The sequence below is a fragment of the Balaenoptera ricei genome, chromosome 7 (assembly GCF_028023285.1).
Source record: "Balaenoptera ricei isolate mBalRic1 chromosome 7, mBalRic1.hap2, whole genome shotgun sequence".
Taxonomy (NCBI): domain Eukaryota; kingdom Metazoa; phylum Chordata; class Mammalia; order Artiodactyla; family Balaenopteridae; genus Balaenoptera; species Balaenoptera ricei.
Genome location: NC_082645.1, coordinates 82,388,658 through 82,404,902, shown reverse-complemented (window position 1 = coordinate 82,404,902; position 16,245 = coordinate 82,388,658). Strand labels below are relative to the sequence as shown.

General features: G+C 40.3%; 1 protein-coding gene across 6 annotated transcripts in view; it reads left to right on the top strand.

The window, feature by feature from the left end:
* Nucleotides 1-16,245, top strand: part of HECW2 (HECT, C2 and WW domain containing E3 ubiquitin protein ligase 2) — a 363,403-nt gene that overhangs the window by 304,862 nt on the left and 42,296 nt on the right. For 5 of the 6 annotated variants that reach the window (XM_059928399.1, XM_059928397.1, XM_059928396.1 and 2 more), the window contains 2 exons: nt 1,594-1,714; nt 3,194-3,307. In XM_059928399.1, the coding sequence (XP_059784382.1) occupies nt 1,594-1,714; nt 3,194-3,307 (235 nt within the window). The remainder of the gene's footprint in view (nt 1-1,593; nt 1,715-3,193; nt 3,308-16,245) is intronic. The other variant, XM_059928395.1, reaches the window with a different exon arrangement.

Genomic DNA, 16,245 nt, shown 5'->3' with positions numbered 1-16,245 from the left:
TTTAATTTCCTACTTAACGCCCTAGCACTCCCCCTCTGCTCTAGGTTAGTGGGGTCTCCTCCGTGTCTTCTGAACATGCAGGCAATGCTTCTTCCAGCTCTTGCTGCCCTGCCCCAGTATAGACTATAGTTCTCCCATGTTTATAAGGCCTGGTTCCAATAACATCTCCTCCCTAAAGTCTTTTCCATTTTGATCTCTGCTTATCCTCATTTACTATTACTTTTCTATAACACTGATCTCAAATGCATCCTCACTGAGTGGCGGTGGCACAGTGGAGAGCACGTGCTTCACCTCATGGGGCAGCTGCCCTCTGTAGCCCCAGGGAGATGCAAGCCAGTTGTTGCAAGAGTTCCCAACTGATTTTCACGAGAAATCAGGATTTTTTTTTTCTACTTGAAATCTCCTAATTTTTAAATGTTGGCAGTTAATTTAAAATCTTTAGAACATTGTGTGGCAAACAAAATAGATCTATAGGGCTGGGTATAGCCCCAGGGCTATCATTTTGTTCCTTCTGCTTTAGAGTTTGTATACCATCTAGTTTAAGACTTAAATATTCTCTAGTTGTTTGATATGTTCTATTTCTGTCTTCCCAACCAAGATATCCACTCCAGCAACCCGACCTTATCCATTCTGAGCGTCTGTTGCTGAACCTAACACAGTATTAGCAAAAAATAATCATCACTTAGTTGATTCATGCATAAAGATGTATTTAAGGAGCTTACATGGTGTGTAATGCACGAGACATCACAATTTTTGTTTTCTGGTTTCTTTTATTGTGTTGTGAAATATTTCTTGGAAATATCCAGTGTTTTTGTCATGGCGTTGATTCCCATATTCATCCTCAGTTTTGTATCCCGGCTTGTTGGTTAGTCACAGTGTGACACAAAACCAGATTTTTCTGTGGAAAGAAGAACAAACTATGTTGCTTTTATATTTTATTAATGATGCTTGCCGTGGAATGACATGTAATGACATGACATCTTTAGATAATCTGTAGATAATTACAGTACTTGGCATATATTAAGAGTGCAACAAATCACAGTATTTTTACTTTGCATAACCAGGAGACATGTGCCTTCTGCAATTATGGCTGAATTCTGTTTTCAAATCAAGATTATTCTACCCTGTGGTATGAAATGTAATGTTGTAGGTTTTTCATCAAGTATGAAAACTCACTATTCTTGCTTTCTGTACCACATACTTTCACACTGTAACTTCCTGTCTGATTGCTGTGATATCATCTCAGCCGCAAGCAAAGATATTCCACCCTGAACAGTTACCATTAGACATGAGTACCTGTTTGACTCATATTGATTTGGACTGAAAAGAGGAACATATTTGACTAACACATGGGCACCATTGTAACTCTTCAAACAGGATTTGAAGGCTACAAAGAAGACATCTTGAGATCCTGGTTAAGCTCTGTGGTAGCCTTTGACTTGGAGAGGTGAAAAGTGCAGGGACCTAAAAGTATTGCCTCCTTTTACTTGTTAACTGTGGTCTCAGCCCCATGGTAATATTTTTCATGGTGATGTGATGAATATAAGGACATCGCACAAATCCACACCCTTGTCTCTTTGTGGTTTGTTGTAGGTACTCAGCGTGCCAATGCCCGTGCTCCAGCTCCTTACAAGCGAGACTTTGAAGCCAAACTAAGAAACTTTTACAGGAAGTTAGAGACTAAAGGATATGGACAAGGCCCAGGGAAATTAAAGTAAGTCAAAATAATACAAACCCCAGGATTAGTAGGTGGTGAAAAGATGGGATGCAATTTGGAATGTAGGAAATGGATTGATTTGGGATGACCAGCCTTCATTTTAGTCAGCATAATTATTTTGCCATGTGTAAATTACAGGATCATCTAAAACAGTTCTTGAATTAAGCACAATTAAACTTAAGGTTTTAAAACAGACAGGAAAGAGACGACCATGTTTCACATAAAAATAAGGCAAAATTAAAAGCTGATTTATTTTGTTCTCCTGAAAAGTACCTCTTTGTTGACTTATCGCATATTCATTAGATATAAGGCTGTCACGGTGTCTTGTATGGCACGTCACTGTCTCCTGGGCTGACCTGAGTGTAGGACTACTGCTCAGCTCTGTTTCCTTCTGTGAAGTAAGCTTAACTTGTCCAACGGAATATGTCATGAACGTTGTTTCTGCCTGTCTTTATCCACCTCCCTTTAAATGGGGAATTGAAACATCATCATGTTGTTTGGCCTAGAATTATCTGAATTTCCTACTTACCCATATTCCCTTCAGCCCCACCTCCACCCCTGTCCCATGTCCCCACTAGAGATCACTATGCCACTTGAGAGAGGACAGAGGAGAGTGGGTCTGACTGCAGAAGTGCCAGGACCCAGGTGTGTGAGAGAATTGCCCAGCCCAACAGGCACACGGCTCACTGCCCCCATACAGGGCTTGCTCATCTGAACTCACAGGTTCCCCTTTCATCACCCTCGAAAACATCAACCTGCCCCAAACACCGTACCTCTCTGAGCTTCACTTATTAAGGTCTTGCTGATCAAGCTTTCATACCTTCAGCCTCCCTATCATCTCCCTTTCCATTACTATTTGCATTAAGGGCAAATTGACACCTGTTTAAGGGTGACTTAAATTGTCATTGTCACAAGTAGATTAATCAACCACCAGTATCATTCATTTGTATCTGTCACTTAGGGAATCTCAAGATTCACTTAATTTTAAAGTTAAACTAAGCACAACAGTAAACTCCACTGCTTTGGAGGACACTGAGAACTTTTTTGTCCTTCTTGTTCTCACTGTTATCTTTCTAGGTACTTAAGAATTGAATTCCTAGGTGCATTCAGGCTTAAAACATTACCTCCTAGGGTTGCTCCCTAAACAAATGTTTTGTGTGTGTGTGTGTGTTGTTTTTTAATCATTTTCCTTCTGGGATAAATTGATGTGACCATTCAGAAAGGACTCTTGCATTGGTTTTACAGGTCTTAGGTGGGGTGCTCTATTTACCAATGATTCTCTGGTGTAACCTTTGTTAATGCCATTAAGAGTTACAGATAGATGTGTGCTTTATTGCAGACAGCGATGATAGTAAGTCACTCCACTTTTCCCCTAGTTAATTGTGGTAAGTGGAAATTAAATGGCAAGTGCCCAGTTCTGGAAAGATAAGGATTAGGAAATAATCTGTATTTTTCAAATTGTCTTTTTCTGGACAGGTTAATTATCAGAAGAGATCACTTGCTCGAAGATGCTTTTAATCAGATTATGGGCTACTCCAGAAAAGACCTGCAGAGAAATAAGCTGTACGTCACATTTGTTGGGGAGGAAGGGTGAGTAGCACAGAGAAGTGGCCTGTGAAGCACAGGCTGTGGCTGCCGGAGGATGTTTCCCCACACTGTCCCCTGCGGTTGCCTGAAACAGGAAATCCTTCTGACAGGAAATGCTGTTCTCATACACTTAAACCTTTCAGTTTTTTTTTTTTAAAAAGCTTCCTTTGATTTTTAAATCATTTGACATAGAAATTCTTTAGTTAAAAACTCATAACTATAGATCATTTTTGAGAGCAGAAACTTAGTTTCGTTTCTTCTCTCTGTAACTCTTTCTCTCAAAGGGAAAACATGTTTGTTTGTTTGTTTTATTGAAGTATAGTTGATTTACAATGTTGTGTTAATTTCTGCTGAACAGCACAGTGATTCAGTTATACATATATGTACATTCTTTTTAAAATTCTTTTCCATTATGGTTTATCACAGGATATTGAATATAGTTCCCTGTGCTATACAGTAGGATCTTGTTGTTTATTCATCCTCTATATAATAGTTTGCATCTGCTAACCCCAAGCTCCTCCCACTCTATCCCTCTCTCCCCCCCACCACCGCCCTGGCAACCACAAGTCTGTTCTCTATGTCTGTGAGTCTGTTTCTGTTTGTAGATAAGTTCATTTCTGTCATCTTTTAGATTCCACATACAAGTGATATCATATGGTATTTGTCTTTCTCTTTCTGACTTACTTCACTTAGTATGATAATCTCTAGATCCATCCATGTTGCTACAAATGACATCATTTCATTCTTTTTTATGGCTGAGTAGTATTCCATTGTATATATGTACCACATCTTCTCTATCCATTCATCTGTCGAAGGACATTTAGGTTGTTTCCATGTCTTGGCTATTGTGAATAGTGCTGCTATGAACATAGGGGTGCATGTATCTTTTTTGAATTAGAGTTTTGTTTGGGTATATGCCCAGGAGTGGGATTGCTGGATCATATGGCAACACTATTTTTAGATTTTGAGGAACCTTCATACTGTTTTCCATAGTGGCTGTACCAATATACATTCCCACCAACAGTGTAAGAGGGTTCAAAACATGGGCTTTGAGATAAAAAAAAGCAAAGAATTGCATTTTAACATCTATGATCTTGTTATGTGCACAGGAATACTAAGTAAATCATACTTCACCTGTTAAATAAGCTCAGTTTCAGAATCACGAATTAGAAACTAGTGTTTGCTAGAGAGTAGGGGGCATGGGGAGGATGCAGGATGGGCGAAATAGGAGAAGGGGATTAAGAGGCACAAACTTCCATTTGTAAAATAAGTAAGTCACAGGATGTAATGTACAGCAAAGGGAATATAGTCAATAACATTGTAATAACTTTGTATGCTGACAAGATGGTAACTAGACTCACAGTGGCGGCCATCTCACAATGTATCAAATTATGGAATCACTACATTGTATACCTGCAACTAACATGATGTTGTATGTCAACTGTACTTCAATTTAAAAAAGATAGAAAAAGAGGAAAAAAGAAGAATCCTTCTGTTCTACCTGGAAATCTCCCCAGCAGTATCTCTTGGGCCTTGGTTCTTATTTCTGTGTCCCCACTTTTTCTCTTTCTTTGGCACACCTACCAAAATAACTACCTGCCATAAACAGAGTCCAGCCTTCTATGACTCTTCCATGAGTGTGCTCATAAAGATAAGGGTTAGGAAATGAAGGAGTAAAGACTCCTACACGGTGTTTATTGCATTCAAATAGGCATAACGGTGGTTTTATGACTCTTCAGAAGATGACAGCTCTCATCTCTCCTAGACCCCTTACTCTTTCCTCATTTCAGGTTTAGGTTTGGAGTCTCAGCACCTTCTTTGTAGACATCACTAGAGTGAATTTTAAAAATACCACATGATTGTCTGAACTCTGGTTGTCTTCTCTTTAACTCCTTAACTGCTGTTAATTTGGATCATTTTAAGGCTACCCCTCTCAGTCTTGCCCAGGAATAAAGTATATTAGATTATGGAATCATAGCAATCATATTCAACAGATTCAGCCATTTGGTTTATGGTTGATGAAATGGAGCTGCCAAAGTATAAAATAATTTACATGTGCTAGTAGAACTAGATAATAGTAAAATTGAGATTTAAAATTAGGCCTCTTGTCTTCCATCCAGGATTCTTAGACCAGCACTGGGATTTAGGCAAAACTCCTGAACTCTGATCTATCTGAATTTTTTCCTACCCATGGATCTTTTCACTATTCCAGCTAGTGACTGATAACTTCTTTTGTCACATATAGTGTTGTATAGTCTCCCAGCTGTGACTAGATTAAAGTAAAATATTACACGGGAAAACAATATAATGTGACAAAGTTTGAGAAGCTTGCCTGAGACTTGAGCCTTTTGTTGCTGACAAGCCTTAATGGACTTCTAGCTTTTGTTAGTTGCCTTAAAGATGCAGCTGTGCAATTGAAAATGAAGGCAAATGTTTTTAGCCTAATCACAGGTATGCATGGGATTCCAGGTATTTCCTTACGTAACCAGTCTGGTTTAGATGAGAATACTTTTCCTCCCCCAGAACTCCAGCTGCCTTCCTTCTTTGTTGGACCACAGTTTGTTGAGATCTCAGAGATGTAGGCAAGAGTCTTTGGAAACCATGGTACTTAGGTTTGAATAGAACAGATGCTATCATGCTTGATCATCCTAAAGCTGTCTCCCCATGATCTGGACTGACATCCATTCCTAGGAGGAGGCCCAGGCAGAGTGGGGCCTGAAACCTTATTTAATTGCGACTAATGTCCAAATGTTTCCTGCCTCCATTTCTTGTCTTCTTCCTGTAACCCCAGAAGGAAAATAAGAGGGAGGATATGTTGAGGTGTGACCTCAGTCCTCAGGGACAATCTCTTAATCAGGCCCCTCTGCATATGGTTTATTGAAACGGGAATGGGGCCAGATAACTTCTGGTCTCATGGCTTTATCATGTCAGTATCATACATATAGATTATTAGATATAGACTTCATTTTGCTATTAAGGCATTGGGAATACATAATACTATTTTGAAAGATTAACACAGAGCAGAAGCAAGAAAAACTACAACCCTGCAGCCTGTGGGGAAAAAACCACATTCACAGAAAGATACACAAGGTGAAAAGGTAGAGGGCTATATATCAGATGAAGGAACAAGATAAAACCCGAGAAAAACAACTAAATGAAATAGAGATAGGCAACCTTCCAGAAAAAGAATTCAGAATAATGATAGTGAAGATGATCCAGGACCTCGGAATAAGAATGGAGGCAAAGATCGAGAAGATGCAAGAAATGTTTAACAAGGACCTAGAAGCATTAAAGAACAAACAAACAGAGATGACCAATACAATAACTGAAATGAAAACTACACTAGAAGGAATCAATAGCAGAATAACTGAGGCAGAAGAACGGATAAGTGACCTGGAAGACAGAATGGTGGAATTCACTGCTGCGGAACAGACTAAAGAAAAAAGAATGAAAAGAAATGAAGACAGCCTAAGAGACCTCTGGGACAACATTAAATGAAACAACATTCGCATTATAGGGGTCCCAGAAGGAGAAAAGAGAGAGAAAGGACCAGAGAAAATATTTGAAGAGATTATAGTCGAAAACTTCCCTAACATGGGAAAGGAAATAGCCACCCAAGTCCAGGAAGCGCAGCGAGTCCCATACAGGATAAACCCAAGGAGAAAAACGCTGAGACACATAGTAATAAATTGGCAAAAATTAAAGACAAAGAAAAATTATTGAAAGCAGCAAGGGAAAAATGACAAATAACATACAAGGGAACTCCCATAAGGTTAACAGCTGATTTCTCAGCAGAAACTCTACAAGCCAGAAGGGAGTGGTATGATATACTTAAAGTGATGAAAGGGAAGAACCTACAACCAAGATTACTCTACCCGGCAAGGATCTCATTTAGATTTGATGGAGAAATCAAAAGCTTTACAGGCAAGCAAAAGCTAAGAGAATTCAGCACCACCAAACCAGCTCTACAGCAAATGCTAAAGGAACTTCTCTAAGTGGGAAACACAAGAGAAGAAAAGAACCTACAAAAACAAACCCAAAACAATTAAGAAAATGGTCATAGGAACATACATATTGATAATTACCTTAAACGTGAATGGATTAAATGCTCCAACCAAAAGACACAGGCTTGCTGAATGGATACAAAAACAAGACCCATATATCTGCTGTCTACAAGAGACCCACTTCACACCTAGAGACACATACAGACTGAAAGGGAGGGGATGGAAAAACATATTCCATGCAAATGGAAATCAAAAGAAAGCTGGAGTAGCTATACTCATCTCAGATAAAATAGACCGTAAAATAAAGAGTGTTACAAGAGACAAGGAAGAACACTACATAATGATCAAGGGATCAATCCAAGAAGAAGATATAACAATTATAAATATATATGCACCCAACATAGGAGCACCTCAATACATAAGGCAACTGCTAACAGCTATAAAAGAGGAAATCAACAGTAACACAATAATAGTGGGGGACTTTAACACCTCACCTACACCAATGGACAGATCATCCAAAATGAAAATAAATAAGGAAACAGAAGCTTTAAATGACACAATAGACCAGATAGATTTAATTGATATTTATAGGACACTCCATCCAAAAACAGCAGGCTACACTTTCTTCTCAAGTGTACACGGAACATTCTCTAGGATAGATCACATCTTGGGTCACAAATCAAGCCTCAGTAAATTGAAGAAAATTGAAATCATATCAAGCATCTTTTCTGACCACAACGCTATGAGATTAGAAATGAATTACAGGGAAAAAAACATAAAAAACACAAACAAATGGAGGCTAAACAATACGGTACTAAATAACCAAGAGATCACTGAAGAAATCAAAGAGGACATCAAAAAATACCTAGAGACAGAGGAGGGGCAAAATGGCGGAAGAGTAAGACGCAGAGATCACCTTCCTTCCCACAGATACAGTAGAAATACATCTACACGTGGAACCGCTCCTACAGAACACCCACTGAACGCTGGCAGAAGACATCAGACCTCCCAAAAGGCAAGAAAATCCCCACGTACTTGGGTAGGGTACAAGAAAAAAGAAATAACAGAGACAAAAGAATAGGGACGGGACCTGCCCCAGTGGGAGGGAGCCGTGAAGGAGGAAAGGTTTCCAGGCGCTAGGAAGCCCCTTTGCGGGCAGAGACTGCGGGTGGCAGAGGGGGGAAGCTTCGGAACCGCGGAGGAGAGCGCAGCCACAGGGGTGCGGAGGGCAAAGCGGAGAGACTCCCGCACAGAGGCTCGGCGCCAACCAGCACTCACCAGCCCGAGAGGCTTGTCTGCTCACCCGCCGGGGCGGGCGGGGGCTGGGAGCTGAGGCTCGGGCTTTGGTGCTAGCCGGGAGGGAGTCCGGGAAAAAGTCTGCAGCTGCCGAAGAGGCAAGAGACTTTTTCTTGCCTCTTTGTTTCGCGGCGCGCAAGGAGAGGGGATTCAGAGCGCTGCCTAAACGAAATCCAGAGACAGTTGCGAGCCGCGGCTATCAGCGCGGATCCCACAGCAACAGGGGCGCAGAGGGAAAAACAGAGAGATTCCCGCACAGAGGCTCAGCGCCGAGCAGCGCTCACCAGCCCGAGAGGCTTGTCTGCTCACCCGCTGGGGCGGGAGGGACTGGGAGCTGAGGCGCGGGCTTCGGTCGGATCGCAGGGAGAGGACTGGGGTTGGCGGCGTGAACACAGCCTGAAGGGGTTGGCGTGCCGCGGCGAGCCGGGAGGAAGCCGGAGAGGAGGTCTGCAGCCGCCGAAGAGGCAAGAGACTTTTTCTTGCCTCTTTGTTTCGCAGCGCGCAAGGAGAGGGGATTCAGAGCGCCGCCTAGACGAACTCCAGAGGCGGGCGCGAGCCGCGGCTAACAGTGCGGACCCCAGAGTCTGGTAGGAAACGCTAAGGCTGCTGCTGCCGCCACCAAGAAGCCTGTGTGCGAGCACAGGTCACTCTCCACACCGCCCCTCCCGGGAGCCGGTGCAGCTCGCCACTGCCAGGCTCCCGTGATCCGGGGACAACTTCCCCGGGAGAACCCACGGCGCGCCTCAGGCTGCTGCAATGTCACGCCAGCCTCTGACGCCACAGGCTCGCCCCGCCTCCTCCATACCGCTCCCTCCCCTGGCCTGAGTGAGCCAGAGCCCCTGAAGCAGCTGCTCCTTTAACCCAGTTCCGTCTGGGCGGGTAACGGACGCCCTCAGGCGACATACATGCAGAGGCGGGTCCAAATCCAAAGCTGAACGCAGGGAGCTGTACGAACAAAGAAGAGAAAGGGAAATCTCTCCCAGCAGCCTCAGAAGCAGCGGATTAAAGCTCCACAAACAACTTGATGTGCCTGTATCTGTTGAATACCTGAATAGACAACGAATCATCCCAAATTCAAAAGGTGGACTTTAGGAGCAGGATATATTAATTTCCCCTTTTCCTTTTTTTGTGAGTGTATATGTGTATGTTTCTGAGTGAGATTTTGTCTGTATAGCTTTGCTTTCACCATCAGTCCTAGGGTTAGGTCCGTCCATTTTTTTTTTTTTTTTTACTTAAAAAAATTTTTTTTCCTAATATATGTTTTCTTAATAATTTTTTCCGTATTTTCTATTTTTAGAAATTAAAAAATTTTTTAATAAGTTTTTTCATATTTTTTATTTTAAAAAATTAAAATTTTTTTTCTTAATAAATTTTTTTCTTAAAAATTTTTTTCTTATGTTTTACTATAAAAAATTAATAAATCTATTTTTAAAAATTAAAAAAAAATTTTTTTCTGACTACATTTACTCTTAATAATTTTTTTTTCTTATTTTTTATTATAATAGCTTTATTTTATTTTATTTTATCCTCTTTTTTTCTTTCTATTTTTTTCTCCCTTATATTCTGAGCTGTGTGGATGAAAGGCTCTTGGTGCTCCAGCCAGGCATCAGGGCTGTGCCTCTGAGGTGGGAGAGCCAACTTCAGGACACTGGTCCACAAGAGACCTACCAGCTCCACGTAATACCAAACGGCAAAAATCTCTCAGAGATCTCCATCTCAACATCAAGACCCAGCTTCACTCAATGACCAGCAAGCTACAGTGCTGGACACTCTATGCCAAACAACTAGCAAGACAGGAACACAGCCCCATCCATTAGCAGGGAGGCTGCCTAAAATCATAAGGCCGCAGCCACCCCAAAACACACCACCACACGTGGACGTGCCCACCAGAAAGACAAGATTCAACCTCATCCACCAGAACACAGGCAATAGTCCCCTCCACCAGGAAGCCTACACAACCCACTGAACCAACCTTACCCACTGGGGACAGATACCAAAAACAACAGGAACTACGAACCTGCAGCCTGTGAAAAGGAGACCCCAAACACAGTAAGATAAGCAAAATGAGATGACAGAAAAACACACAGCAGATGAAGGAGCAGGGTCAAAACACACCAGACCTAACAAATGAAGAGGAAATAGGTAGTCTACCTGAAAAAGAATTCAGAATAATGATAGTAAGGATGATCCAAAATCTTGGAAATAGAATAGACAAAATGCAAGAAACGTTTAACAAGGACGTAGAAGAACTAAAGAGGAACCAAGCAACGATGAAAAACACAATAAATGAAATTAAAAATACTCTAGATGGGATCAATAGCAGAATAACTGAGGCAGAAGAAAGGATAAGTGACCTGGAAGATAAAATGGTGGAAATAACTACTGCAGAGCAGGATAAAGAAAAAAGAATGAAAAGAACTGAGGACAGTCTCAGAGACCTCTGGGACAACATTAAACGCACCAACATTCGAATTATAGGGGTCCCAGAAGAAGAAGAGAAAAAGAAAGGGACTGAGAAAATATTTGAAGAGATTATAGTTGAAAACTTCCCTAATATGGGAAAGGAAATAGTTAATCAAGTCCAGGAAGCACAGAGAGTCCCATACAGGATAAACCCAAGGAGAAACATGCCAAGACACATATTAATCAAACTGTCAAAAATTAAATATAAAGAAAACTTATTAAAAGCAGCAAGGGAAAAACAACAAATAACACACAAGGGAATCCCCATAAGGTTAACAACTGATCTTTCAGCAGAAACTCTGCAAGCCAGAAGGGAGTGGCAGGATATACTTAAAGTGATGAAGGAGAAAAACCTACAACCAAGATTACTCTACCCAACAAAGATCTCATTCAGATTTGACAGAGAAATTAAAAGCTTTACAGACAAGCAGAAGCTGAGAGAGTTCAGCACCACCAAACCAGCTTTACAACAAATGCTAAAGGAACTTCTCTAGGCAAGAAACACAAGAGAAGGAAAACACCTACAATAACAAACCCAAAACATTTAAGAAAATGGGAATAGGAACATACATATCTATAATTACCTTGAATGTAAATGGATTAAATGCTCCCACCAAAAGACACAGGCTGGCTGAATGGATACAAAAACAAGACCCATATATATGCTGTCTACAAGAGACCCACTTCAGACCTAGAGACACATACAGACTGAAAGTGAGGGGATGGAAAAAGATATTCCATGCAAATGGAAATCAAAAGAAAGCTGGAGTAGCAATTCTCATATCAGACAAAATAGACTTTAAAATAAAGACTATTACAAGAGACAAAGAAGGACACTATATAATGATCAAGGGATCGATCCAAGAGGAAGGTATAACAATTGTAAATATTTATGCACCCAACATAGGAGCACCTCAATACATAAGGCAAATACTAACAGCCATAAAAGGGGAAATCGACAGCAACACAATCATAGTAGGGGACTTTAACACCCCACATTCACCAATGGACAGATCATCCAAAATGAAAATAAATAAGGAAACACAAGCTTTAAATGATACATTAAACAAGATGGACTTAATTGATATTTATAGGACATTCCACCCAAAAACAACAGAATACACATTTTTCTCAAGTGCGCATGGAACATTCTCCAGGATAGATCATATCTTGGGTCACAAATCAAGCCTTGGTAAATTTAAGAAAATTGAAATCGTATCAAGTATCTTTTACGACCACAATGCTATGAGACTAGATATCAATTACAGGAAAAGATGTGTAAAAAATACAAACACATGGAGGCTACACAATACACTACTTAATAACGAAGTGATCACTGAAGAAATCAAAGGGGAAATCAAAAAATACCTAGAAACAAATGACAATGGAGATACGACGACCCAAAACCTATGGGACGCAGCAAAAGCAGTGCTAAGAGGGAAGTTTATAGCAATACAAGCCTACCTCAAGAAACAGGAAATATCTCGAATAAACAACCTAACCTTGCACCTAAAGCAATTAGAGAAAGAAGAACAAAAAAACCCCAAAGCTAGCAGAAGGAAAGAAATCATAAAGATCAGGTCAGAAATAAATGAAAAAGAAATGAAACAATAGCAAAAATCAATAAAACTAAAAGCTGGTTCTTTGAGAAGATAAACAAAATTGATAAACCATTAGCCAGACTCATCAAGAGAAAAAGGGAGAAGACTCAAATCAATAGAATTAGAAATGAAAAAGGAGAAGTAACCACTGACACTGCAGAAATACAAAAGATCATGAGAGATTACTACAAGCAACTCTACGCCAATAAAATGGACAACCTGGAAGAAATGGACAGATTCTTAGAAATGCACAACCTGCCGAGACTGAACCAGGAAGAAATAGAAAATATGAACAGACCAATCACAAGCACTGAAATTGAAACTGTGATTAAAAACCTTCCAACAAACAAAAGCCCAGGACCAGATGGCTTCACAGGTGAATTCTATCAAACACTTAGAGAAGAGCTAACACCTATCCTTCTCAAACTCTTCCAAAATATTGCAGAGGGAGGAACACTCCCAAACTCATTCTACGAGGCCACCATCACCCTGATACCAAAACCAGACAAAGATGTCACAAAGAAAGAAAACTACAGGCCAATATCACTGATGAACATAGATGCAAAAATCCTCAACAAAATACTAGCAAACAGAATCCAACAGCACATTAAAAGGATCATACACCATGATCAAGTGGGGTTTATCCCAGGAATGCAAGGATTCTTCAATATACGCAAATCAATCAATGTGATACACCATATTAACAAATTGAAGGAGAAAAACCATATGATCATCTCAATAGATGCAGAGAAAGCTTTCGACAAAATTCAACACCCATTTATGATAAAAGCCCTGCAGAAAGTAGGCATAGAGGGAACTTTCCTCAACATAATAAAGGCCATATATGACAAACCCACAGCCAACATTGTCCTCAATGGTGAAAAACTGAAACCATTTCCACTAAGATCAGGAACAAGACAAGGTTGCCCACTCTCACCACTATTATTCAACATAGTTTTGGAAGTGTTAGCCACAGCAATCAGAGAAGACAAAGAAATAAAAGGAATCCAAATCGGAAAAGAAGAAGTAAAGCTGTCACTGTTTGCAGATGACATGATACTATACATAGAGAATCCTAAAGATGCTACCAGAAAACTCCTAGAGCTAATCAATGAATTTGGTAAAGTAGCAGGATACAAAATTAATGCACAGAAATCTCTTGCATTTCTATACACTAATGACGAAAAATCTGAAAGTGAAATTAAGAAAACACTCCCATTTACCATTGCAACAAAAAGAATAAAATATCTAGGAATAAACCTACCTAAAGAGACAAAAGACCTGTATGCAGAAAATTATAAGACACTGATGAAAGAAATTAAAGATGATACAAATAGATGGAAAGATATACCATGTTCCTGGATTGGAAGAATCAACATTGTGAAAATGACTCTACTACCCAAAGCAATCTACAGATTCAATGCAATCCCTATCAAACTACCACTGGCATTTTTCACAGAACTAGAACAAAAAATTTCACAATTTGTATGTAAACACAAAAGACCCCGAATAGCCAAAGCAATCTTGAGAACGAAAAATGGAGCTGGAGGAATCAGGCTCCCTGACTTCAGACTATATTACAAAGCTACAATAATCAAGACAGTTTGGTACTGGCACAAAAACAGAAATATAGATCAATGGAACAGGATAGAAAGCCCAGAGATAAACCCACACACATATGGTCGCCTTATCTTTTTTTTTTTTTTTTTTTTTTTTTTTTTATGGGTATACAGTTTTATTAACATTTAAATTTCACCAAGAGTTCGCTAGCCGTTTGTTCAGATCTTTAAAGACAAAATGGGCAAACAGCTTTAAGGCTGCGGATGTTATTGAACACTGCACAATATATTCACCAACTACACAATCGAAGGGGTATGACTATACCCTTAGGAGCACCAAGTATAGAACAAGCCCTGGAACTGGAGGACAAACCCGCCCCGCCATTCAAGACTGAACAGAGGTCTTTGGTTGCTGACAGAGTCTCCCCTTGACTTCAGACTTGAGACAAACCGAGGGAGTCTGTCAGTATACAAAAACCACTGCCTTCATTGACAGGATGGCCTGGCCAGAGCCAATTCAGGTTGGGGGCCAGTCTGAGGTGAGCAGGGTTGGCTGGAGGCTGGAAATGTTGCAGCTGAAGGCCAGCATCGGCAGATGAGAGCAGCCATCTTCTAAAAATCGCTGATTTCTACGCAAAAGTTTCTAAGATGCATTTCCCAAACAGGGTGGTCGCCTTATCTTTGATAAAGGAGGCAAGCATATACAGTGGAGAAAAGACAGCCTCTTCAATAAGTGGTGCTGGGAAAATTGGACAGATACATGTAAAAGTATGAAATTAGAACACTCCCTGACACCATGCACAAAAATAAACTCAAAATGGATTAAAGACCTAAGTGTAAGACCAGACACTATCAAACTCTTAGAGGAAAACATAGGCAGAACACTCTATGACATACATCACAGCAAGATTCTTTTTGACCCAGCTCCCAGAGAAATGGAAATAAGAACACAAATAAACAAATGGGACCTAATGAAACTTAAAAGCTTTTGCACAGCAAAGGAAACCATAAACAAGACCAAAAGACAACCATCAGAATGGGAGAAAATATTTGCAAATGAAGCAACTGACAAAGGATTAATCTCCAAGATTTACAAGCAGCTCATTCAGCTCAATAACAAAAAAACGAACAACCCAATCCAAAAATGGGCAGAAGACCTAAATAGACATTTCTCCAAAGAAGATATACAGATGGCCTACAGACACATGAAAGAATGCTCAACATCATTAATCATTAGAGAAATGCAAATCAAAACTACAATGAGATATCATCTCACACCAGTCAGAATGGCCATCATCAAAAAATCTAGAAACAATAAATGCTGGAGAGGGTGTGGAGGAAAGGGAACTCTCTTGCACTGTTGGTGGGAATGTAAATTGATACAGCCACTATGGAGAACAGTATGGAGGTTCCTTAAAAAACTACAAATAGAACTACCATACAATCCAGCAATCCCACTACTGGGCATATACCCTGAGAAAACCATAGTTCAAAAAGAGTCATGTACCAAAATGTTCATTGCAGCTCTATTTACAATAGCCAGGACATGGAAGCAACCTAAATGTCCATCGGCAGATGAATGGATAAAGAAGATGTGGCACATATATACAATGGAATATTACTCAGCCATAAAAAGAAATGAAATGGAGGTATTTGTAATGAGGTGGATGGAGTTAGAGTCTGTCATACAGAGTGAAGTAAGTCAGAAAGAGAAAAACAAATACAGTATGCTAACACATATATACAGAATCTAAGAAAAAAAAAAAGGCCATGAAGAACCTAGTGGCAAGTCGGGAATAAAGACACAGACCTACTAGAGAATGGACTTGAGGATATGGGGAGGGGGAGGGGTGAGATGTGACAGGGTAAGAGAGTGTCATGGACATATATACACTACCAAATGTAAAATAGATAGCTAGTGGGAAGCAGCCGCATAGCACAGGGAGATCAGCTCGGTGCTTTGTGACCACCTAGAGGGGTGGGATGGGGAGGGTGGGAGGGAGGGAGATGCAAGAGGG